The 27,624-nt window shown below is 39.6% G+C and overlaps 1 protein-coding gene across 1 annotated transcript; it reads right to left on the bottom strand.

The window, feature by feature from the left end:
• Positions 1 to 1,677: 1,677 nt before the first annotated feature.
• On the bottom strand, positions 1,678 to 27,624 carry LOC129376821 (cdc42-interacting protein 4 homolog). The gene is made up of 14 exons (XM_055056420.1): positions 27,393 to 27,624; positions 14,659 to 14,774; positions 13,989 to 14,042; positions 11,689 to 11,836; positions 11,524 to 11,586; positions 10,973 to 11,077; positions 10,691 to 10,819; positions 10,449 to 10,595; positions 8,878 to 9,033; positions 4,360 to 4,469; positions 3,463 to 3,595; positions 3,313 to 3,383; positions 2,265 to 2,374; positions 1,678 to 2,180 (listed from the first exon to the last, which is right to left on the bottom strand). Exons 1-14 carry the CDS (start codon positions 27,414 to 27,416, stop codon positions 2,035 to 2,037), a joined length of 1,512 nt encoding a protein of 503 aa, XP_054912395.1. The 5' UTR covers positions 27,417 to 27,624; the 3' UTR covers positions 1,678 to 2,034.

Here is a 27,624-nt window from a genome sequence, read left to right as displayed (position 1 = left end):
GTCCCATAAATATCAAAATCCTCTTGACTTGATGTTCAGCTAAAATGGTTTGTAGAATCAGTTTGAAGTCGTCTCTCAGGAATCGATCTGCCTCCAACCAAGTTGAGAAGCAAACTGAGAATTCTTGTAACTCTGTGAACATTTATGACATCATTGATGAGAACGTAGAGATTCTCATCAACATAATGATGTCAAAATCTTTCAGGTTCTTGTTTGTTTTAGTTGCTATGGAAACACAAGGAGATATGAATGGGGTAAGACTACATTTAAAAATCAGCAGAAATTTCATATATATATAATATATATATAATACTCTCACCCTCAGCTGCAAACTACTAAATATGTGTCTTCTGGAGATAATTAGTTGTATCCAATCTATGAGTCTCAAACCTGCATTGACATGTATTTATTTATTTGAACATCCATGAGATGTGAAAAATATGAACCCTGCTTCCTATGGTTGCTGTTAAAAGAGAAATTTATTTTATTCACTCCTGCCAGGTTAGTGGTTTTCATCAAGTTAAAAGACAAAAGCACGTTTGAGGACATATTCTCACATTATTGTGTCAGGAAATTGGTTTGACAGAAAATTAAATAAAATAAAGAAATAAAGTTCAGCAAGTTATACAACTGCCAATGACCAAGTCAATAAGGAAGTGTTCCTGTACAAGTACTGCTCTACACAAATACAACACTATAATGCTGGTCAGTAAATAAGTGTGGATATCCCTTTGTACAGTATTGTAAACTTTAAGGACTATGATATGTTTTTGTGTGTAGCATGCATTGTGTTTCACACCATGAGGCATAGAACCTGCCATCACAGCCTGTAGTATAAACAGATGTGTCTCTGCCAGCATCGCAAATAAAGGAATTTTGTTAATTTTTTTTTTGTAAACTAGTTTTCAGTTACATTGAAAGGAGCATATCGGTAAATACTGTTTAATTTACTCAAATACAACAGTAGAAAATCTGAAAAACAAACAGATTTTCAGTTTGTTTCAAGTTGGGACTTTGACTAGGCCATTTTAACACATGAATTCTTTATTATAGACTAAAGGTCAAAGACTGTCCCATGATATTTGATCAAAGATTAAAGATGCTACAACCTACACCTGCAGAAACTCGTCCTGCATTCAGCTCCATTCTTTTCCCATTGCATGCCAATGCTGAAAAAAAGCATTTCCACAGAATGATGCTGTCACTTTTATGTTTTCATTGGGTTTTCTAAAGTTACCAAAAATGTTTCAATTTAGACTCATCTGAATACAACACCATCTTTTACATGTTTGCTGTTTCTTCATTATGTCATGTGGCACATTGCAGACTTCAATAGTTTTCTGGTGCTTCTCTTCCACAGCTGTCAAGACCTCAACTGTGAATGTCTGCAGCTCTTCCAGATACCATTAACTCCATGGCTTCTCTGATTAATACACCCTTTGCCATCAGATGTTGCCATTCATATATATATGGAATTAAATTACACCCACCTGGACTCTAAAAGTCCCAGACTAAAAAGGGTTGACTACAAATGCAGGCCACACTTTTCAGCCTCAAATCGCAACATAACATTGTTTAAACAAATACAAAAACATTTGTGTTTGTTTACTGCAAAATGACCTACTGAAACACTTTGAGGTTTGTTGTTTTAATCTGACAAAAAATGGAAAGCTCAAATGGAATGAATACTTTAATAAGGTTTTATATAACAGCTCTTACATCATCAGTGTGACACAAATTAAGGTAAACATTCACAAGATCTGTCATTTAAGTTTTAAATGCACTTAAATTGATAAGGACCACACCAGGCTGGTAATCTGCATGTTGAGGCAGAATTTCATGCCACAAAGAGCAGAGATCTGGAGTGTACTATACTGCAATATAAGTGAATAATACCCACTCATATTCATTTCACTGTAACCATCTCTGGAAACGATGGAACACAAGTTGAGGACAGCTGCACTAATCTCCCATATCTTTGTGTTCATCACCAGATATTTGACCTTCCAGAAAAAACTTTGGGATGGAACTAAACTAAGGTGTGAGTTTGACATATGATGTTGGTATGTAGCCCTCCTGTCCACTGGCTCTGAGGACTCTCATCCATCCATCTCCTTTATCCTCCTCCATGACACTCAACAGCTCCCCCTCAGTAATAGAAATGGTGCCCTCGCTGTTGCCTGTATGCCAGAACACATCAGATATAGAAACATGGAGAGCAAATTCATTTTGACAGAAGCTCAATGGGTAAATTACAAATGTACCTGTGAAAGTGTAGAGAGCAGTGCATTGACCAAGGGGACTTTCGATGTCATCAAATTCGTCATCGAACTCTGAGTAGACGTTAGATGACGAATTCTGTGTTGCTATTATGCTGGAGGAGAACAAAACGAGATTCACACGATGTTTTCCTGTTCATTAAAGTTCTGCAAATTCATAACAGTGACCTATAAGGTAGGCGTCACAAATGAAAAAGAAAATAACTCTCCTTATAATTTATTTTGTTTCTAGGATTAATTAAGATAAGCACTTAAATTACCAAAATGTTCCCTTTTTTGTCACAGCCTTTATTGTGTTATCAGTCAGAAAATAGGAAGAGAGAGAAGATTATGTTTGCCATGAATAGTTATATTAAAAACATTTGCAATATTATTTGTGTATAGCTATCAAATTTTTGTTTAAACCCAGATGAAACCCTGAAGGGTTTCACTGTGGTGAAAGTGAAATAATTTTTTCCACGTGTCCAGGATCGTAACCAAAGTCTTTACTTTCTTACATTTTTTCTTTTTTTTTTTGTCAAACCACAAATGTACTTAAAAGTTTGCATCCCACAAAAAGGTTCTAACATTTTTAAACTCAGGACACTTTGACCAGCAGCCTGTCACAGAGACATAGTTTGTTGTCATTTTGATAGTTGAATTGTTCTTCAAAAAATGCCAAAAAGAAAAAGAACAACTGAATCTGACAGTCAAAAGCTAATAATGATTCCCAAAGATATTTTGGCTGCAGACTTTGAAAGTTGTAATTAATCCACTGATGGATCTTTACAAATTTCCTAAATATGTGACTTGATTCAAACTAACTGTTTTTCTGCAGTAGATATGTTTTTGTGGCCGTTTCTCCATTTTTAACCCAACATGGGACAAGATGATACCAAGGTTCAACAGAATTTAAGTGAAAAGAGAGAGAAATATAAAAAAAGTGAAATACTGCTTGGTTGACAAAATTTATTTGACTTAGAAAACTGGCGCTTTACTGAACAACAACAAAAGTACTGCAGATCCTAAAGAATCCCTTAAATGCAGGTCTTACCCAGACTGACTGTTATTGTTGATGATATTGTGTGAAGAGTCTTCTCCACCCACTGCCTCTGATAACCACGTCTGGGAGGAATGGACAGGTCAAATGTTTGAACTCACACAGTGTGTTGTACATATGCATATCTGCGCGTTGTGTAATAACCTCATATTTAGCCAGTTCCCCCCTCAGGCGGCCGATGTTCTGGCTTGTTTGTGTGATTTGGGGCTCCAGACTGGAGGGGTCGCCCATCTGTGGATTCTGCTCATACACACCCCTCATCTTCTCCAGAGCCTCGCTGAGGTCAGACAGACAGAGAGAGGTGTTACTGCTGGGGAATGGTCCAGCAGTAAAGTGTTGTGTCCTGGGTTGTTTTCGAGGTTTGATTATTCTGTGTTCCTTAGTCTCTTTCTTTTTTATTACATCAATCTTGTTTCTGTTTTACTTTAGTTCAGTCCTTTAGTTATTCTAGGTCATTATGTTTACTTCTTGTGTCCAGCTAATCCTTGTTACTTCAGTTTAATTATGTTTCTTAGGTCTAGTTATTCTTTACTGTTAGATTTATTTCCTTGTGTACTCTCTCCCTCACCCACTGTGCCATTTCCTCTTTCCTCACACCTGGGACCCATTAGCTGATCAGCCCAGGTCTTTTGTTCCAGTATTTTAACCCTTCTCCTGCTCACATCCCTTTGCATCCTGTCTCTTCTCTGTTTACCTGGATGTTTTTTTTCCCCTTGGAGTTATGTTTCTTGCTCTGATCTGGCTCCTTGTGTTCTCCTTAGTTTTTTTAAAGTTCTGATTATAATTTTTTCATTAAAACATTCTTCATCTAAGCTGCCTCAGCCTCTCTGCATTTTGGTCCACCATCAAAAACACCTATGATGACAGGAAGTCTCTTTCGGTGGTGGAATTTCTGATAAGAATCTGAATACTGGGAATTGTTCAGAGGACATGAGGTATAACAGAGCACTGCATCGATAAGTCAGAATTCCCAATGAATAGAGCCTGGTTTTACTTTCACTTTGTTTCCAAGTAACACAAGTTAGCAACTCTTAGTTTTACCCTGAGTCCTGTTCCTTGGTCAGTTCTTTGGTGATGTCATCAATCTTTGCCTGCAGCTTCTTCTTCCTCTGTTCTGGAGGAAGGTGGGAGAAATCCTCTGCAGGAGGAGACTGCACAAACAGAGCATCAATGCAGATAACTATGGCAAGTGATCAGAGCATAATGAACAGTCCCTGGCAAAAGTATCCACATCCCTTCAACTTTCCACAGTTAGTCATATTACAGCCACAAATCTTAGCTTTTGTGTTACAGACCAACTCAAAGTAGGCTATAACTGTGCAGAGAAATAAAATATGCAGTTTTTATAGTTTTATTAAGAAACTGAAGTGTGGCATGCATTTGTATGAGTCAGCATTGACTCATACAAATACATCTGTGAGTCAGTATTTTATAGTATGTCTTAGAGCAGTTACAGCTGCATATCAAGTCTTTCCATTTATGTTTTTACAGACTGAAATGTTGGCCTCTTGTTCTCTGTAACTTCAGTGTGATGGCAAGAGTCTATGGGAGTCAAGTTTTGAGTTTTGTCACATATTCTAAGTTAGATTTAGGTCTGGTCTTTTAGTGGACCAATCTGACAAATACACAGAAGGTCTGGTTGCATGTTGAGGATATTTGTCCTGCTGAAAAAACAGGACAAATACCTACTATTTTGTTTTAGTAATGCTTCAAAGTCTAAACCCTCCCAGTTCTGCTGTTCATGCTGAACAGAAGAAGCTCCATAGTACGCTGCTAGCATTCAGCATGGTGGTACAGAATGATCCACATTGTTCATTTTTAGAACACAAATCATTTTGAATGAAGGCCAAATTATCGCTGTTTGCACTGTTCCCTACATCTGGCAGACATCAAACAATTTTTTCTTGCATCAGATTTTCACCATCCACAAGTATTGTGATCCTTGTCTCCTGCCTAAGCTGTGAATCTCTGCAGCTCATTGAGAGTTGTTATGGACCTCAGGACTGCTTAGTGCTCTCTTTGCTCCTCAGCCTAGACATAGTCGTCCTGTGTGAATGACTATGTCTTAAACTTTATGCTATAATCTTAATACTTTCAGATGATGTATTGAACAGTGCTTTGTAAAATATTCAACTTTGGGATATTGTTCACAGTGTTTCCAAACCCTGGTCTTGCTTCAGGACACTTGACTCTTATTGATGGCTGATTAACAGGTTTTTGCTTCACCAAGTGTGCTGAAGCAGAGAAACACCTAAAGCATGAAAGGCGATGTGCCTCCAGGACCAGGTTGGGACATCCTGCAGTAACCTATCGACTTCCTCCCAGGATCTTTATTCTTTGGTCTTCATATTGCTGGATGTCCATCATGTTCTGTAATGAACCTCTGAGATGTTTGCAGAACAGCTATATTCCTTCGATGAGTCTAGGAAATGACTTCTAGATTCCATTGGTTGGATTGGATTTGATTTTGGCATATCAGAGTAAAGGGGTCGTGTCATCTTGCTTCCTCTTCAGAATCCAAATGAAACTCAGTGAAGTCTGTGTTTGTAATGCAGCCAAACTTGAAAAAGTTGAAGAGGTAATAATTAAAATTCAAAGTGGAAGGAGAAAACAGTTTGTTCAGCTTCAAACAGAGCTAAATAAATAAATATGTAAATAAATAATGAGGAAACAGAATATGTAAAGAAATGAAGGATTCAGATGAGGTGAGAACTACATCCCCTCCTAAAGTACCAACTCAGACAAAATACCCAGAAATTTCAGCTCTACAGTGATATTGTCTGCTTCAGAATCAACCACCTGTGATAAATAAAAATTATGCAAAGGAATGTCAAAGACTTTTTACCATGTCTTTATGGTAAATGACTGACATAAAAGAGGACGTTATTTTATATTTTTTTATTATAAACTTATTTTGTAGATTAAACTTGTTTTAATCTAAATTTGTCAAGACTTTAGATTAAGAACAAATGTTACCCTAAGCTACTTGAACAACAATAATGTTTTTCCAAATATTCTAATTAACTTAAATTCTGATTGGGGATTTAAACAATATTTGCTTTTAGTCTGCATTTACAATCAAAGGATCTAATAAAAGTCTGAGGTACAGCTTGGATAGTGGTGCCTGAGTTTGTGTCCTTGAAAAAGTTTGATAAAAAACACTGTAAACTCGAACATCAAAGGTTCAGACAGAAACTTCCCTCACAGCAAAGTATTCCCAAAACAACTGCTAACACAGTCAGCGTACCGTGTGAGTGTTCAAAGAGCGGCAAGCTCTTTTGACGTTTTTTATAAATGCACCTCAGGTTTTAAGCATATATTTCTTAACTTTTTCAAATTTTAAATAATGAGAAAATATGTAAGAAAAATAAAGTTTGGACAAAAATACTGAAAATAAAACTCAGGCTATGTACATTTGATCTTGATATCTAAATTTCAAATAATTGGACATCACTCTGTCTGTTATGCCATCACAGGTAAAAGTTTGACCAGAGATCCCTGCACAAAATCAAATCAAAGGTTCCCCAAATTAAATTCATTTTGGTTATTCTAGTTAAACAGTAACTCCACTCTGTAATCTTGCACTCACAGGATGACAGCTGGGATTTTCATCAGAGCATAATAATAAAATGGGTTCAGTAAAAGTCTGTCAGCAGCTTCAGCCAGATAGTTTGGATATTTAGAATTTGGATTTTGTGACGTAGCTTCTGTCAGAAGTCAGTAGAAACGGTTTGTAGAAACAGAAATTAAATCAACTAGACATCAAGCCAAATGCTTGTCAGAATGGGACGAGTTGCAAAGAGGATTTCTAACATTTCTAAGAAACACCAACCTGAAGCAGTTCATTGTTCTCCAGGTCTGATTCTCACTACTCATTGTTGGCTTTCTCAGTGGGGAACATTGGGACTGTCTGCAGATCTCCAGCCTCTCTCACAACAACCTGAGAAAAACTCTGTATTCTGATGACTTTCTGTCAGGAGCAACATTCACTTATCATTAATTTGAGTCACAGGTAAGGGAACCCATCACACATAAAGTGGATCAGATTGGAGATGCTTTCAAGCAGTCTTCTAACCATCACTGTGTAGTTTTTATCAAACTCATTCATTTCTTTAAGTTTACCTACTTTTTAACACCTCAGCATTTTCACTTGTAGCTTAGTAAGCCTCCCACTCCACTACTAACAGTGGACACAATAAATAGATGATCAGTAAAGATTTATAGCTCTTCTGTTGGAGCCTGCCCCAAGAGGCCATTTAAAGAACTGCAGTTTTAGTTCTTTAGCACAGATTTTAGGCACAGTAGCCCCTGTATTTTATCCTCAAATGTTTTGCTTAGATGCATCCAGGTATGCAGGCTTATTCGGAGTTGGTTTTCTGAATCTATTGTGGAGTTACTGTTTAAATTCCTCAGTAAAACAAATCCAACACCAAATCCAGTTATCCAACACCTTTCATATCCTTCTGAAGATGAACATTACCGTGTGCTTTTCACCGTGTGTTATCTAGACAGAGAGAAAGAATTACTCAGCATGCAGTGAATGTACAACAAATCAAACTTATGATATACAATTTTACAGCAACATGTTGGCTGTAGATGAAACAGATGTGCATACAGACCTGGTCCAAACTAGACCAGCTCTAACAACCACACTTTATGTATGATGTGAAAAATCCTGTGTGTGCATGTGTTTGTGTCTGTAGAAGTTTGATTGAACTCATTCAGACTAGGACAGAACCCCTTTGGGGAAGAGGGGAAAGGACAGACAGATGGAAAGATTGAAGTGTAAATTAGGGACACATAGCGCTCAGAAGAGTTGAGCATCAGAACCACTTCTTTCACTATCTACAATGGTTGTTAGGATTGATTTTGTCAGCTAAATTGACAGTAGATTTAGTTGACTAAATGTTTACTATAACTAGTCGACTAAAATTAGACTGAGACTAAAACTGTTCTGATGACTAAATTACAACTAAAACTGAATTACAGTTTAGTAAAAAAAAAAAAAACTGACACGAAAGCTAAATAAAAAGTTGCTTTCAGAATTGACACTGCTGGAGAACAAAGCAAAAAGACAAGAAGGAGGGATTTGTTGAAACAAAACAACAGTGATCAAAAGTAAAGACAAAGAGCGAGATTTTGAGATGAAGAAATATTTCAAACAGCACATATTAAAAGTCAAAGTGGGGCATGTCTCTGCAGCACCTCGAAGTTAGAATTTACCCCTGAGCGAGAAGGTTGGCTGATAAGATATGATTTGTGTGGAAATGTGTGTGCATTTATTTTAAGACATTGTGATAAAAGACAATGTGTGACAATGTGTGTTTCTTATAGCAGGTTCCTACAGGTAGGAAAGGCAGAGCAAAGATAAGGAGAGCCACGCTAACTTCTCTAGTTATTTATCTAAAGTTATTGACAAGGCAGCAGCTCTCTCTGACTGCAGGAGAAAGATAAGCTGATTAAAATTTATACATTTTAATATTAAAGGGAAACAGATGGGTGAAACTGTGTTCATATCTGACTCTCTCTCTAAACATATACAAAGACAGTCAGGCTCACCTTGTGCTTCTTGAAGATCTTGTGCTTGCGTCCTTTCAGAGGGTTGAGGTTAGATTCTGAGTTTGATGGTTTGATGCCCTGGGAGTAGTCCTCAAACTCCACATCGGCGGGTCTCTCAAAACCAGACTTGTGTTGCTCTATTAAAAGTTTTGAGTCCTGCCACGACACAGAAATTAAACATCAGGTGTGAATCAACTGCAGAAAGGGTGATGTTTCATAGCTCATTGGGTCAAATGATCAAATGGTCCAACTGTAGTGGTTGATTATTTAATTTCAAATCTGAAATAAAAAAATATCCATATTAAGTATGTTTATATGTTGTTGATGATCTTTTGGCAGCAGTTTGAATCTGAAGCCAGATTCAGGTTCACGGGGTGAAACAAAACAATTTAAACACTGGATTGAAAATCTGTCAACACCAAAGGGACACTCCTCTCATCACCTCTCCTTCCACTGGAGAGCTCGGGTCACAATGTGCTTTAAAACTCCTGCTGCATGAACATGTTTTTGAGCCATTGTCACATGAGTTCACGGAAATGAAGAGGCTCCACAGCTTCATGTATTGCAGAATATCTGATTTTTCTGCATGAACTGTGACATCACCATGGGTCTGCCAGCAGCTGGAGAACAATGCTGGCCAAGTGAAAAAAGAAAAATCCAGCAAGAATTGCAACTAAGAATTTGCAGTGGTCTGTTGAGGAAACCCAGAAATATTCTCAAAGACTGTCATAAAAATTATTTGTATTATATGGAATTATTGCCTGCCTTCTAGATATAAGAGAACGCAACTGAAGTAACATTTCTGAGTTCAGCTTTACATCTTTCATAAACAACACATTAACTGAGCTACTGGCTCCTAATATCTTTGGTTACTGTTCATATTTCTTTTCCGGGGTGTGCTGTGGTGTAGGGGATAGCGCGACCCACATGTAGAGGTCTTGAGTCCTCGGTGTGGCCGTCGCGGGTTCGACTCCTCGACCCGATGATATTCGCCGCATGTCATGTAAGGGACACTAGAGCCTGCAAAAAGCCCCCTGGGGGTTAGGGAGCAATAAATCATTTCTTTTCCACAAAACTGGCCCAATTCTTTAGTGTCTGCTACCTGGTCAAGGAAGATGGCCGCTTTAACTGTAGCTGTCTAGATTTCTCGTTTACTCAGAATGAAAGCTTGCTTCAGAGGTAACAGCTGATGCTATCTGTTAGGCTTCTGCATTTTTTAACAAACTGGAAATATCTGATCTACATTTGACTGTATTATATTGCAATAATGCATTCAACGCATCATTGGCTTCAATTGGCCCCGTTTGTTGTAAATTGGTGATCTGAATCAATTGGTTTTGGGTTTTGGTGAATGCACTCGTCACAATGTGATGTTTGTTCAATTGTTATGGTGTTTTCTTTGTAACTTTGTAATTTAGTGTTTTTGTTATGTAAAGAACTTTGATCTGCCTTGCTGCTGAAATGTGCTGTACAAATAAACTTGATTGATTGATTCATTGATTGAATGATCTTGCTGCCCATCAAATCAGAGAAATGTCAGACATGTCAGAGGAACAGAGTGCCCCACTTGCCTTTTTGTGATCAATTTTTGTTCCTGCAGCAGCAATTCCCTCCAGACACTTGGAGATGATTGGCAGGACGTCCTTTTCGATGTGTGCAAACAGGCAGTAACCCTCTGCCAGGTGCTGGATCCTCCGCTCGTCCATGACTTGGAGTTTCTGTTCAAAACACAAATCATCAAACTCTTCTAGATTCTAATTTAACAGAAACTACCAAGCAGCATTGTTATAGTGCGTCAAAAAGACTTTCTCACGTTGTAGATCTGTGGTATATCTGTGTAGTAGAAGATCTTTTGTTCATTGTTGTATTTCTGGAGTTCTGCTGCATAGTTGTTCCTGCATTCTTCTGCTGCACGCATACGAGCAAGAGCATGGTTCTTGGCCTAGAAAGTAATAATATAAATACATACAAATAAAGACAATGGAAGATTGAAGGATGCAGGTGTAAATATGTTTTTTTCCATCATTTTTCCATAACAAAAGGACAGGTAAAGGAAAACATGTAGAATTAACAGCCAATGTTTATGATTGTTTACTTTGTCAACTTCAACTTTGGTGGCATTAGTGTCGTTCTCTGCTTTCTCCGCCTGCTGTGTGGCTTTGTCAGCCTCTGCCCACTCCTTGGCAAAGCGCTTTTTAATCTGCAAGCATGAAAAACAAATGTCTTACATTTCAGCAACAGCAGAATTAACAAAGCAAAGTCATGGAACTAAGACCTAACTCTACAAATTAAGGAAAGATTAAGATTTGCTTTGTTCTCCTCATTGTTCCTGAGTGTTATTAATATAATCTGTAAGGTATCATTGGATCAATAGAAAACACAAATCACAAATGAGTGAGAACAATTAACAAAGAGTAACTAAGTTAACAATGCAAAGTTAACATAAAAAATGAGTTTGTTTCAACATGATGCACTGTTTTCTCTTAGGCAAACTCTAAATTAATCTGTTTATTCAAGAAGAAAAGTGACATTTTTAAGATTTAGGAGCCTGTAAAATAATCCCACAGCAAAAGCAAGACATGTATTATAATTTACAATATGGTATAATTTAGATTTAAAAAACTAAGCCACCAACTCTTGACTCACACTTTCTAGGTGTTTAAAGCTGCTCTCAAGATTCTGCTGGGCCTTCTTGACGTCAGAAAGGTGCTGAAAACAGAGAGGCTGTGAGGAATCTGATCCAGCTCTGGATGATAACACTGCAAACTTCAGCAAGATGGAATCTTTCAAAACTTCACATTCCTCACTCACTGTTTTACGTTCCTGTTTGAGGTCCTGGAGATATTTGGTAAGCTTATCACAGATGTTGGCCGTCATGTTCTCAGCAACAAGCTCCCGTTGGCCTGCATAGTCACCCAGCTCATTCAGGATCTCCTGGAAAGATGCGTGATTGCTGAACCTACACCAGCGGAGAGAGGGAACATTTGGAAAGTTTGAAATACATCAGAAAAGCAAAACCCATCAAACTGTCTATTACCTCTGTCCTCAAAATCCTTTTTCATTAGTTAATAATCTAATATTAGATGACAAATGAAACAGAAATAATATTCCACTCCATGTTTGTGTAATGAATCTAAACAACAAACTGTTGCTGACAAAGAATAAATCTGTTTTCACACACTTTTTCTGTATATTTTTGTTTTATTTCTAACGTGGCAAATGAAATAATAATAATAAAAAACATTAGGAAAAGACTGCATTTCATCTGTGAACAACAGATCTAAACACAGTGAATCAATAATTTCATGAGAAGACATAAGACAATATTTTTGTTTATTTTGGGCAACATTGAGTTTTATGATTTTATCTACATTGTGAACTCAATTATCTTTCCAGTAAAAAATAATCTACCAACATGCAGCTGTAGTGCAGCTTACTTACCCCATAATCAATATTGGATTGAGTTTGATGTGAATGACCAGCTCTACACTTGCTAATGCATAGATCGGAAATTTTAATACGATATGCCACAATGATGCACTACACACAGTAAAGTACAATGGATTTGGAGTTTGGTCCTCAAAAAAAAAAAAAAAAAAAAAAAAAAAAAAAGAAAGATAAGAAATACAAAACGAACACCGATACTTCACTGAAAGGAGAACAGGAAATGCCAGAAACCTGTTATCACTTTTCCTAAAAATGTCAAAACAATTATCTCAAAAACATCAGCAACTGTTCTTATTACTTTTTAAAAATGGACTGGAGCTGCTTTTTAAGCAGAACAAAATCTGAACAGATTGAACCTAATATTAATCAGCCAATTAGTCACCTAGCCTGCACTCTGCTTAAAAGAGACATGCCTTAGAATTTTTGAATACCAGTCTTACATTTAAAAGAGCATTGCTTTGACAATAGTAATGGGTGCCATCCTTTGATTTAATGCCAATAAATCTCCCATAAGCCAGCTGTCTTACTCTTAAACCAGAAGAATTAGAGCGTTTGAGGACGAGCTGTAATAAGTTGGAAACAGCCCTGCTCTAAACTATACTCACTTCCTCTAGTGATTCATCAGATAAACTTTAAACTGCAGGAATGATATAAACTTTTAATGCTTTTAAAACTATAGCTTTAAAACATGGCATACTTTGAGATGGCCAGTGAAGCCATATGTTAATTCTAAGAATGGCTGTTATTCTCAACATTTATTCAAGGACATTATTTTGTTGGGTCTGAGCTATATCTTTCTTTAGCAGCATACAGCATCATCTGTAATTATAATAAAAATTAGTAAATAACGCTAAAATGATATTTTGAGGTGGGTGTCTGCAGGATTGACCATACAGCGACTGTCCCGTGTAATATTTGTAAATGTAAACAGAAAGTCATGCATTACTGATTCAAATTTGAATTAAACAAAGTGATTTGTGATACAAATCACAAAGTGATTGTGATTTGTGAAAAAAAGAAAGATTGAGGAATGTTTTCCCACTGAAAAAAAATCTAACTAAAGGTAAGATTTTTCTAAAAATGCTTCATGTGAGTTTATGCAAATGAAACACAAAATGAATTTATTTTGTATATATAATGTCAATGGTTGTTAAACTCACAATGTACATAATACCTGAAGGCTAATTATTACAGTGACTACCTATGCAGTTTGCTCTGTCCTCCAGTGCAGCTCCCAGGCCTCCCATGCCCAGCAACTTATTCCAGTTTTTCAGTGGGAACAGAAGGTTCCCAAGTCGACTTCAATGTAAAACCTGTTCAGAGTGGTATGGATCATCTCCTGATATGCTAAAGTTACTAAAATCTTCCAAAATAACAATTTTTTTCTTTGAACAGACACCCCCTGTCTTACATGTTTATTGGTATGAAGATTATGAAGATCTTTTGGCACTTACTGTAATTATGTAGCGTTTTACAGCCTTCTGGGGTTTCTAATTTCACTAGAATGTTAGCGTGACAATTGATCATTGTTTTAAAATAAAAGCAATGACAAATAAAAATGGCTTCATAATGCCACTACAAATCAACACAATGTCAAGTGCAAGAAAAGAAAACCAGAACTATGGAGAATTTTGATGAACGATTGATTTTGACTGTTTTCTTACTTGCACTCCTGCTCCTCTTTGCCTCCTCGTTTGGAGTACTTCTTTGTCAAATTCCTGTTAGACAATAAAAAGAAACAAAATTGACATTCACATGCTGGCATAAAGGTACAAGTTCACTGAAATTTTACATTTCCATGCAAAACTCTTCATCTCATTGAAGTGTGCCACTTTTTGTGGGATTATTTCAGTGTATTGTATAGGGATTTGATGACAGATGAGTATGAGGGTGTTGGGGATGTTAGTCTACAGCACAGCAGAGCTCAGATTCTCAGCTCTTGCCACAGATTATTGATTGGACTTAGATCTAGACTTTGGCTGGGCCACTGCTGCTTTTACAGGTTTTAATCATAATTGTATTTTTATTTATCCAGTATTGCGTTGTGTTTACATTCATCCATCTTTCCATAAAGTCTGACAAAGTTATTTGTCTGTGCTGAAGGAAAGAATTGCTGCAGCATAAAACTGCCACCATGATACTTTTGGGAGTTATAAGTGGCATCAAATTCAGAAGACAAATATTTGCACACATTTCCATTTTTCTTTATTGGAAAACTTGAAAGCCACAAATCTTTTTCATTGCAATTATAGTCATAGCTTTGCATGGAACTCTGATATTAAAAACAACAAAATGCACAGAAGAATCAATTTGAGATAAAAAGTCAGAGCACACCTGAGCTGCTTGGCGTAGCTTTGTTCTATCTCCGTCCGCTCCTTTACAAACTTTATGTAACGTTCCAGCAGGTCAAGGCCAGACTGAGTGTGTTTGTCGATGACATCATTCTGGTCCTAAGAGGAAAAGCCCAGAGCGATTACATTCTTCTGTGGAGACACACCATTACGTTAACATGTGTAACAAACAGCTGGTCCCTGAGGAAGTCAGTTTTATGTCTAACACTGACACACTGCTCAGTCAATGCTAAGTACTTCTGAGAAAATTACTGGGCTGGGTTCTTATTGAAGAAGCACGGTATGTATATTTGTGAACACATAAAACAAACAGTGCAAAGGTATAAACCCCCCCCCAAAAAACCCTCATGCTTTACTCTCCTAATCGCATACAACTCTTATCTGCTTACACACATTCATATTTACCAAAAACACGAAAAACCTGTTGGACCAGCAGCATTTGTTCTCAGTGAACTTTCAGGCCTTTATCCCCACAGCGCTGGATAACAATACGCTCAAAGGTTTTCTGAAAAACAACACGCCACCAAACTGAGCTTACACAGAGCGAAACACAGATTCAGGGTGGCTCCTCAGTCTGTGTTGAATCAGGGAAATTAAAAGAAAGAGACTTGTATGTTTTGGTTCAATGGAGAGCTGTAAACACTGATACTGAGAAGTCAAAAAGAAAATCTAAACAGAGATCACACATGAACACAGTCAGCGATGGAGAGGATGTGAAGGACAAAGGAGCACAACAAGAGTACGCAGCAGGACAATGGAGTGGCATGTTTGTACCAGGAAGGAAAGCGATCAGGAAAATCAGATGACCGACAAGAAAACCAAAGCAAAAGCTGGTGTTCATGAAAAGATTAACCCAGAAAATCTCCCAAATTTATCACTCCTGTGTATGAACACTGGGGCTTTGCTTTCTTATGTCTATGTGTGTGTGAAAAGGGGGAAATATTATTTAGGGATGAGATAACCATTAGCTCAGTCTACCTCCACCCTGTGACTGACCGTCTCTGGGGCTGCTGTGAAACCTGGAACCAGTTTGACTCGTCCTATCCATCATTATGACGTAGCATACTAACAGCAGCACAAATGTTTCTGATCTCAGCTTACTCTGCCTCATGTCAATCACAATATAAACCTAAAAATGGCTGGGCTGGTTCTGCCATCTGCTTCTTAGTGTTTCTAAGTTGCTTTTTTAGCATTTGTCAGTTTAGTAATTTGATCAAACAGTTTCAACCAGTCACACTCCATTCAGCCAGTTTACCAAAAAGTCTTATTCTTTTCCAAAAGAATGAGACTTCATTTGATTTTCTAAAATAAATGAAGTAGAAAAGTGGACCAAGTGAGAAGTTCAGGTTTTGGGAGCATTTCAATGTTAAAATAATTTAATAATAAAATTATAACATATATTTGATGTACAGCTGACATTTATAGTCAGAGTACACAATTGTCATGCAAGAAAGTTTTTAAAGCTTAAGGTTATTTTTAAATATGTATTTTTCTACTCCAAGCTGGATAAAAAAATTACGATTTAAACATATCAGAGGCTGTGTTTGTGGTGTTTGTGTTATTTGTGGTATTTGTGGGTGTGGCTCAGGAAGTTCAATACCCTAATCCTATGTCTGCATACGTATCAGGCAACTTCTGTTACTCATGAATAATTGGGCAATTCCCCAATGTTGTCATGCTTCTGTACATCATGCGGAAATGTAAAATGACAATAAGGACTTAACATACTTACTTAAAAAAAAAAAAAAAAAAAATATATATATATATATATTATATATATATATATATATATATATATATATATATAATATATATATATATATATATATATATCAGTCACATCAGTCACCTCCTCTACATGGATGACATCAAGCTGTATGCCAAGAGTGAGCGACATCGACTCACTGATCCACACCACCAGGATCTACAGCACTGACATTGGGATGTCATTCGGACTAGAGAAGTGTGGTCGGCTGATCACAAAGAGGGGGAAGGTGATTCGCACAGAAGGAGTCTCACTCCCACAAGGAACAATAGCAGACATAGAGGACAGTTACAAGTACCTAGGTATACCACAAACAAATGGCAACCTCGATGAGGCCACAAGGAAAGGAGCCACAGCTAAATACCTCCAACGAATAAGGCAAGTCCTGAGAAGCCCTCAATGGCAAGAACAAAATCCGTGCGATAAACAGCTATGCCCTGCCAGTAATCAGATACCCTGCTAGAATAATTAGCTGGCCAAAGGAGGAGATAAAAGCCACAGATATTAAGACTAGAAAGCTACTAACCATGCATGGAGGGTTCCATCCCAAATCCAGCACCCTGAGACTGTACACGAGCCGCAAGGACGGAGGCAGAGGACTAGTGAGTGTGAGAACCACTGTCCAGGACGAAACAACTAAGATCCATAAATACATCAGGGACAAAGCCTCAACAGACAATGTGCTCAGTGAATGTCTCAGACAAAGGGAATGGAGGTTGAGGTGCCAGAGATACCAACATGGGAGGACAAGCCCCTACATGGGGATGTACCACCAGCAAATAACCCAAGTGGCTGATATCAGTAAATCCTACCAATGGCTGGAAAAAGCTGGACTCAAGGACAGCACAGAGGCCCTCATCCTGGCCGCCCAGGAACAGGCCCTAAACACCAGAGCAATAGAGGCCCAGATCTACCACACCAGACAAGACCCAAGGTGTAGGTTGTGCAAGGAGGCCCCTGAGACAGTCCAGCACATCACAGCAGGGTGCAAGATACTGGAAGGGAAAGCATACATGGAGCGACATAACCAAGTGGCAGGCATTGTGTACAGAAACATCTGTGCAGAATATGGACTGGAAACCCAAGATCAAAGTGGGAAACACCCCCAAAGGTGGTAGAGAACACCAGAGCTAAGATCCTGTGGGACTTTCAGATCCAGACAGACAGAATGATAATGGCGAACCAACCAGACATTGTCGTAGTGGATAAACATCAGAGGAAAGCCGTTGTGGTAGATGTAGCAATACCAAGCGATTGCAACATCAGGAAAAAGGAGCACGAGAAACTGGAGAAATACCAGGGCCTCAGGAAGAACTGGAGAGGGCCTGGAAGGTAAAGACCACAGTGGTGCCTGTGGTCATCGGGGCCCTCGGGGCAGTCACCCCCAAACTGGAGCAGTGGCTACAACAGATCCCAGGAACAACATCAGACATCTCAGTCCAGAAATGTGCAGTCCTTGGCACAGTCAAGATACTGCGCAGAACCCTCAAGCTCCCAGGCCTCTGGTAGAGGACCCGAGCTCAGAGGATAAGAACCACCCGCGGTGGGTGAGAAGGAATTTTTTATATATATATATATATATATATATATATATATATATATATATATATATAATATATATATATATATATATGTATATATATATATATATATATATATATATATATATATATATATATAATATATATATATATATATATATATAGTCCAGAATCGTTGGCCCATATTGTGTTTGTCCTCCACATTTGTGTGAACATTCTCTCTGTGTTTACATCACGTCAAACATTCCAGGACTATCATACATTTTCATTTCTTTTGGATTTTGGATTTGGATTCTGGATAGTCAGCTCAATACAGCTGACTATCCAGTCAGCTGTATTGAGCTGACTGGATAGCTCAATACATAAGGCATCAGTATATCACCCGAGAGGGCAGGGTTCGAATCCAGTCTGGGTCCTTAGGCAAGACCCTTCAAGCTACTGCCTACCTCATACCATGAGAGATACTAAGTTGCATAACATGCCGGCTCAGACGTCGCCCGGCCAAACAAGGTCTGCGTCAGGTGTTGGGGAACCAGAGCACCTTGATGACAAATGGGCTACTGGAACAAGACGGAAATGGGCGAGAGATGAAAATGTGGATCTGTTGGAATGCTACTACTCAAGTAACCCTAGTGAGAGAGGTTACATGCAAAGACTGGGGAAGGAATGGTTACTTCGACATCCCCAGTCAACACTAAGCGCTAAAAAACTAGTAGCTCAGTGTTCCAACATCCGCAAACGGCAACTGCTATCACAACTTGAGATTGACGAGATACAACACAAATGCTACGGCAAAAGGGAGGAACCCGGATGTCAGGACTGTGGGGACTTAACTACAAGTCCCCACCCAGTGAGGGGATACACGGCCCCAATGAGCGAAACAGAGCTGAACGAGACAGCTGCTGACCTGAGAGAGAGAATCATGACCGAATGACAACCAGGCCTCCCCGGCGCCAATTACAACGGCTGAGTGAAGTACCATCTGAAAGTCTCATTGAGAATGTGAATGCAGCATTGAGAACGATCCCTACCAACACCATAACAGAAACCAATGAGCTGATCTACAACTCAGCATCAGTGATCCTTGAGATACTTGGCTATAAGAGCAACCATGAGACCCAATACCCACCATGGAAAAGACGGTTAGAGGCTAAAATCAAGGTAACAAGGAGGGAAGTGAGCCAACTGTCAGAGCTCCACAAGGGTGCAATGAAAAGACCAGTACCCAGAAAGTACAGGCAGATGCCCATACCTGAAGCACTTGAAACTGCCAAACAGAGGCTCCAAGCCTTGTCCAGCCGCCTAAAGAGATACACAAGGGAGAATGAATCCAGAAGGATTAACCGGCTCTTCTCCACTCAACCAGCTAAGGTGTACTCTCAATGGCAGGGTAACAATAACAACAGAGCAGACCCACCAAGGCTGGAGACGGAACAATACTGGAAAGGCATATGGGAAAGGGAGGCGTCCCACAACAGCAATGCACAGTGGCTGATCTCTCTACGAGAGGACCACAGCAACCTCCCTGAGCAAGCCCCGGTAACCATCACTGTGACAGATGTCCAAGAAAGAGTCTCAGGTATGAAAAACTGGACAGCACCAGGGCCTGACATGATCCATGCCTACTGGCTAAAGAAACTCACTGCTCTCCATGAGCGAATGGCAGCCCAAATGAACCAGCTGCTACAAAGTGGGACTCACCCTGAATGGTTAACTGAAGGGCGGACAATCCTAATCCAGAAGGATCCATCAAAGGGTCCAGTCCCACCCAACTACCGACCAATAACCTGCCTCTCCACAACCTGGAAGCTCATATCAGGCATCATAGCGGCCAAGATAAGCAAACACATGGATAAACACATGAGCACGGCACAGAAGGGTATCGGTGTAAATACCAGAGGAGCCAAACACCAACTCCTCGTAGACCGCACAGTTGCCCGAGACTGCAAAACCCGACACACCAACCTGTGCATGGCTTGGATTGATTACAAGAAAGCCTATGACTCAATGCCGCATACTTGGATCATTGAATGCTTAGAGATGTATAACATCAACAGGACTCTGAGAGCCTTCATTGCAAACTCGATGAGGCTGTGGAAAACCACCCTTGAAGCCAACTGCAAACCACTTGCACAAGTGTCCATCAAATGTGGCATATACCAAGGAGATGCTCTGTCCCCGCTACTGTTCTGCATAGGCCTGAACCCCCTCAGCCAAGTTATCAACAAGACTGGCTACGGATACAGACTCAAAAATGGGGCCAATATCAGTCACCTACTCTACATGGATGACATCAAGCTGTACGCCAAGTGTGAGCGAGACATCGACTCACTGATCCACACCACCAGGATCTACAGCACTGACATTGGGATGTCATTCGGACTAGAGAAATGTGGTCGGCTGGTCACAAAGAGGGGGAAGGTGATTCGCACAGAAGGAGTCTCACTCCCACAAGGAACAATAGCAGACATAGAGGACAGTTACAAGTACCTAGGTATACACAAGCAAATGGCAACCTCGATGAGGTCACAAGGAAAGGAGCCACAGCTAAATACCTCCAACGAATAAGGCAAGTCCTGAGAAGCCAGCTCAATGGCAAGAACAAAATCCGTGCGATAAACAGCTATGCCTTGCCAGTAATCAGATACCCTGCTGGAATAATTAGCTGGCCAAAGGAGGAGATAAAAGCCACAGATATTAAGACTAGAAAGCTACTAACAATGCATGGAGGGTTCCATCCCAAATCCAGCACCTTGAGACTGTACACGAGCCGCAAGGACGGAGGCAGAGGACTAGTGAGTGTGAGAACCACTGTCCAGGACGAAACAACTAAGATCCATAAATACATCAGGGACAAAGCCTCAACAGACAATGTGCTCAGTGAATGTCTCAGACAACAGGGAACGGAGGTTGAGGTGCCAGAGATACCATCATGGGAGGACAAACCCCTACATGGGATGTACCACCAGCAAATAACCCAAGTGGCTGATATCAGTAAATCCTACCAATGGCTGGAAAAAGCTGGACTCAAGGACAGCACAGAGGCCCTCATCCTGGCCGCCCAGGAACAGGCCCTAAACACCAGAGCAATAGAGGCCCAGATCTACCACACCAGACAAGACCCAAGGTGTAGGTTGTGCAAGGAGGCCCCTGAGACAGTCCAGCACATCACAGCAGGGTGCAAGATACTGGCAGGGAAAGCGTACATGGAGCGACATAACCAAGTGGCAGGCATAGTGTACAGAAACATCTGTGCAGAATATGGACTGGAAACCCCAAGATCAAAGTGGGAAACACCCCCAAAGGTGGTGGAGAACGCCAGAGCTAAGATCCTGTGGGACTTCCAGATCCAGACAGACAAAATGGTAATGGCGAACCAACCAGACATTGTCGTAGTGGATAAACATCAGAGGAAAGCCGTTGTGGTAGATGTAGCAATACCAAGTGATTGCAACATCAGGAAAAAGGAGCACGAGAAACTAGAGAAATACCAGGCCTCAGGGAACTGGAGAGGGCCTGGAAGGTGAAGACCACAGTGGTGCCTGTGGTCATCGGGGCCCTCGGGGCAGTAACCCCCAAACTGGAGCAGTGGCTACAACAGATCCCAGGAACAACATCAGACATCTCAGTCCAGAAATGTGCAGTCCTTGGCACAGCCAAGATACTGCGCAGAACCCTCAAGCTCCCAGGCCTCTGGTAGAGGACCCGAGCTCAGAGGATAAGAACCACCCGCGGTGGGTGAGAAGGGAATTTTTTATATATATATATATTATATATATATATATATATATATATATATATATATATTTACCACAAGCAAATGGTAACCTCGATGAGGCCACAAGGAAAGGAGCCACAGCTAAATACCTCCAACGAATAAGGCAAGTCCTGAGAAGCCAGCTCAATGGCAAGAACAAAATCCGTGCGATAAACAGCTATGCCCTGCCAGTAATCAGATACCCTGCTGGAATAATCAGCTGGCCAAAGGAGGAGATAAAAGCCACAGATATTAAGACTAGAAAGCTACTAACCATGCATGGAGGGTTCCATCCCAAATCCAGCACCCTGAGACTGTACACGAGCCGCAAGGACGGAGGCAGAGGACTAGTGAGTGTGAGAACCACTGTCCAGGACGAAACAACTAAGATCCATAAATACATCAGGGACAAAGCCTCAACAGACAATGTGCTCAGTGAATGTCTCAGACAACAGGGAACGGAGGCTGAGGTGCCAGAGATACCATCATGGGAGGACAAGCCCCTACATGGGATGTACCACCAGCAAATAACCCAAGTGGCTGATATCAGTAAATCCTACCAATGGCTGGAAAAAGCTGGACTCAAGGACAGCACAGAGGCCCTCATCCTGGCCGCCCAGGAACAGGCCCTAAACACCAGAGCAATAGAGGCCCAGATCTACCACACCAGACAAGACCCAAGGTGTAGGTTGTGCAAGGAGGCCCCTGAGACAGTCCAGCACATCACAGCAGGGTGCAAGATACTGGCAGGGAAAGCGTACATGGAGCGACATAATCAAGTGGCAGGCATAGTGTACAGAAACATCTGTGCAGAATATGGACTGGAAACCCCGAGATCAAAGTGGGAAACACCCCCAAAGGTGGTGGAGAACGCCAGAGCTAAGATCCTGTGGGACTTCCAGATCCAGACACAAATGGTAATGGCGAACCAACCAGACATTGTCGTAGTGGATAAACATCAGAGGAAAGCCGTTGTGGTAGATGTAGCAATACCAAGTGATTGCAACATCAGGAAAAAGGAGCACGAGAAACTGGAGAAATACCAGGGCCTCAGGGAGGAACTGGAGAGGGCCTGGAAGGTGAAGACCACAGTGGTGCCTGTGGTCATCGGGGCCCTCGGGGCAGTAACCCCCAAACTGGAGCAGTGGCTACAACAGATCCCAGGAACAACATCAGACATCTCAGTCCAGAAATGTGCAGTCCTTGGCACAGCCAAGATACTGCGCAGAACCCTCAAGCTCCCAGGCCTCTGGTAGAGGACCCGAGCTCAGAGGAAAAGAACCACCCGCGGTGGGTGAGAAGGGAATTTTTTTTGAACGTTAGGCTTTTCAGATGAAGAAATCCTGACATTGTGAAGATGTTGAAGCATGATCACAAAAAAGTCATGCTTTTTTATGATCAAAAAAGCATGATCACAAAAGGTGGCTTTTGTATGATCACATGCAAAAGGTGTGATCATGAAGCAATCTTCAAGACTTTAAGACAAGATTTCAAGCAACCCCGCCTCTCGCCTGGAACGTTAGCTGGCACCAGCACACCTGACCCCACTAGGGACAACAGTGTTAGAAAATGGATGGATGGATGGATAATTTTAGTCATAATTATAAATGTAGGTTAAAATATAAACATACATCTTCACTATTTGGTTAAAAAATCATTTAGCATCCTGCATCTTCTTACACTTTCTAAGAAAAAGTCAAGCTCTCCTGCACCACTGGTTCAGTGTTTTTGTGTTTCTGTTGTTTCTTATCAAACCCCAGCTCATTCTGTTACACACTCCTTCCTGTTAGTTTCAAAAGATACAATTCAAAAGAAAATCAAAAGATACAATTCAGTGAGCTGGGTGTTCTCATTGATGAACATTGTGCAGTTTTTTATTATTTGGCAATTTTTACAAATTGTCATAAGTAACATAAACTGTATCATATCATAATTTAATTTATGATATGTAATTTGTCTATTTGACTGTATTAATGTTGCTGTATATTCCTGGATCTAACTTAGATCTGTTATAAAACAATCAAAGTTTCTGCATTTAAAAGAAATTTGAAAATCATTATGAAGCAATTTAGTACTGAAAAGGCTGATTTCCTATGTAATTTTTGTGTATTATTGTATTTAATTGTATTTGAAATACGGCAGTAATAAACTTCTGAATTGAATAGCTAATATTCTAACATTTATGTGAGCAGGGGGCCGATATTGTAAGTTTGTAGTTCTTTCCGCTCCTTCTTATTCATGATTTCTTTTAGTTGTCACATGTAATATTCATATTTATTGATGAGTAAATAATAAATAAATAAGTAATCAAATGGAAAAAGACAGCTTTTTCTTATGAATGATGTTTGTTGTGAATTGGGACTAATAAAAATGAGCTAAACTGAACTGAACTGAACTGCTGTCCATGCACCTTCTGGTTTAATTGTCAGATAAACCAAGGAATTAACTCTTTGCCATCGTTACAGGTGACATTTTCAAATCTTAAACAAACTTCCAAGCATAGTGGTGGTATCACAGTGCAGGGTGGCTGCTGTAGTGGTTCTTTGGTAGATGGATGAAGGTTGAACCAAACTGAGTGTTCCAACCAGACAATGAATGATCACAGCTGTGAGTGTATGGGTTTTAACCTATTTCCCCCTGGTTAGAAAATTCCCCATTCATTTTTTTACTTTGGTTTTCTATATTCTATTACGAGTCAACTTTGACAAAAAAAAAATAGTTTGAAAGACACTCCAGCAGCTGTTGTTGTCATAACAATGATAATTTTTTGTTTAAAGTCTAAACACAAGAGCAAGGCCAAGGAGAGTGAAGGTGACGACAGTTTAGGAAGGATTAAATGAACCCCTAGTGAGAAAGTTCAACCCTCTTCATCAACTCTGAACATTTGAATCAAAGGAAGAGAAGTGAAGACCTAACAAGGTTGAGAATAGATAAGCTATCAAATAAAACTGGCTAAAGTATTAAATATGTACTTTAATTCTAATTATTGGTAAGGTAGAAAACAACAGAAGAGAGAAGATCTATGTGTGTGTGTTGTTCTGAAAAGTGGCCAGACGGTTTCTGTTGGTAATAAGGTGCAACAACCAAGTATCCATTTAGGACATCCACCACTTCTGTTATACCCTTGATTATGCTTTGTGTTTATCAGTGAAAGAGCAAGAAATAACTATGGAAGTAATGCTTTATGTTTAGCTTGTATGACATCATTCTGATGTAAGATCTGGCTGCTGATTGAACCTGCTGAGGATCCTGGGTAAATGTCCAGAGAGGAATCATCTGACTCACATCTTCTTAATCAGAAACCAACACGCAAAGATTTTGAGACTTCAACAATTGGTAACTGTATGTGTTCATTGTAGGATCTTGAAGAAGTTTAATGTTTTTTGAACCAAAGTTTTTTGTCAGAAAGAATTTTTTCTAGACTTGAGGGTTTTTTCATTCTATCATCTCCCACATTCCTCTCTGGAACACCTGGAATAATTTCTCAAAACACATGTAAGACTTTTTCTTGTTTCTTTAACTTCAGTTTGAATCAACAGGTTTTACACTTGCTTGTATGTAAGTATTACAAACGGGAACAATGACAAATGATGTGAACACAAAAACAATCCTGCAATTTATTAAAGGTCCATTGAAGATGGGTTTGTTTATGCTGTCAACAGTTTCTGTTAATAAGAAACACAAAGAGATATCCAATGAAGTTTTTTGTCAGAAATGATGGGAGTTGCACATGGCTCTTTTTCCTTTCAGCTCATCCTTGATGAACTCAAACAAAAAGATGCTTACACTGTAAACATGCTGAAAAGCTGGGGAGTCAGAACCTGTTCTAGGATGGTAATGGCAAGAGAAAATAAAGTACACAGGTAAAGGAAAAATATCAAAAAGCAGCATAATGAAAATATCATTTGCACTAAAGATGGAGCTAAACTTGTGCTTCAACTGTCTCATAACAATAAATAAAACAATTCTGACGCTACACAATCAAGGAAGCTTTAGACATGTTTATGTTTTAAAAACAGACTGACTTTGACTTTGTAAGACCTCATAACTGCATTTACTGCTTTACAGAATTGTAGCCAAAAACAGTGCTTCACTGAGAGGTGTAGAGTGGAAAAGAGGAGTCAACACTGACTCAGTTGAACAGCAAACAAAGTCAGTTTAATGTTTCACAAGATTTACAAAGGCAGCAACTTTCAAAACAGCAGCTCTTCCATGTGTCTCTGCAGTCACTCTACCACATCCAGCAATCCACACCACACCGATTTATCCTTCCTTAATTTTTGGGAGATCGCTGATCGGCCGATTTCTACATGTCAAGTCCATCTGATCCACTGATTGTATTGACCTCAGGAAAGGTCAAAAAGTCAAACACTGTCTTCTTCTGCTCTGCTATGAGAAAAGTTTGACTGACAGACATATAAAACTTTATTTTGTTCTGGTACAATAACAAACTGACTGTATCATGTTATCCTAAAGTGAGTTGATTGATTTGGAACAAAACTGTCACTAAAACAAAGAACATACAGGTTTATAATCAGGTTAATGATAATCACAGCTGATCAAACTGACTCAGTGTAATTACAGACTACTGTATCAAACAATGTATGGATGACAAATCGTGGAAGTTCTGGATAACTACTATGAAGCTTCTCTCTGTTTTCACATTTTTACACATAAAAAAAAAATTACTGATTAAGCAAAAGTGAAATAAATAAAACCTGCAGGAGCTGCAGCTGGACACTGAACAGTGTTTGGGTTGTCGGCCATGCAGCAGAGCCCTTCAGTCTACTGATGCTGTTTTATATAATCATTTTTTCTGCTCAAGTCACTTATACACTATCTCTATATCTATACATATGCTAAATAAACCCAGGATTAACTGACAATTGTCTGTGTGTCAGCACAATGATTTTAAACTCAGCCTTTTCTTCCTAAACTTAGCTTGTGATCACGACAGAGAAGACCAACTCCTACACAAGTTCACAAATTTGGAGGAGGAAATAATTTTATAAGTAAACACACCCATGAAATTCTGACCAATCACACAATAGGTTAGCAAAGAATTATCCTTAATAAAGAAGTCTTTCTTTTAGAATTGGGTCTTAATTTGGTATCTCTATCCTCCTTACAGACTGAATCTGTAAGGCCACAGCACAAAAGTATTTGCTTTAGATGCCACAGGTGGCGCTGTTGTTAATAAGTTGTGTGCAGTGTTAGGTTTTTCTAACCTGCTCTCTGCTACCTGGGATCACAGGTGACAAAGTATTTCCTCCTGAGAATCTGCGCCCTGACGGGGTTTGCCACGGAGCACATTTCTGATTAAAAGCACCGCATTAAGACGCAAGAGTGACAAAGAAAAAGCTTGTAAACCACAACAACAGTGTAAAAAAGAGTGCAGAACCTTCCTGTGAGCAGAACGGGCCATAAACTGTTTTACTTCCCCAGCTAATGATGAGGTATGCAGCAGTTGCGAAATCTCCGTCTGCGGGAGTCTGTTCAGAGGATCAGTCTGCTCTGCGACCTTACAGCAACGATTATTACATGTTGCGTCCCCGGGAAAATAAAAAAAGTCGAGCAACAGACATTTAAGGCATGTCGAGAAGTTTGTTTTCTGTCAGGAATGACTCCAAAAGGGTTGTCAGCTGTCAACTCACCCAAAGATCCGTTCCCCAGTCCATGTCTGCAGAAGCTAGGATGTCTCAGAATAAAAAAAAAGATCAATTTTCTCTGCTATCAAAAGCAAAAACAGGAACACAAAACAAGAAAAAAAAAATAAGAGCAAAGCTTGCGCCAAACTGGGTTTGTTTGAAAGCGAAGAAAAATGTTTAAAGGAAGTCTACGCCTACTCCTCCTTGGCACCGACAAGGCTGTCCTGATTCCTCCAGA

The sequence above is a fragment of the Poeciliopsis prolifica genome, unplaced genomic scaffold, assembly GCF_027474105.1.
Source record: "Poeciliopsis prolifica strain line A6 unplaced genomic scaffold, Auburn_PproV2 SCAFFOLD045, whole genome shotgun sequence".
Taxonomy (NCBI): Eukaryota; Metazoa; Chordata; class Actinopteri; order Cyprinodontiformes; family Poeciliidae; genus Poeciliopsis; species Poeciliopsis prolifica.
This window is presented reverse-complemented; position numbering and strand designations above follow the sequence as displayed.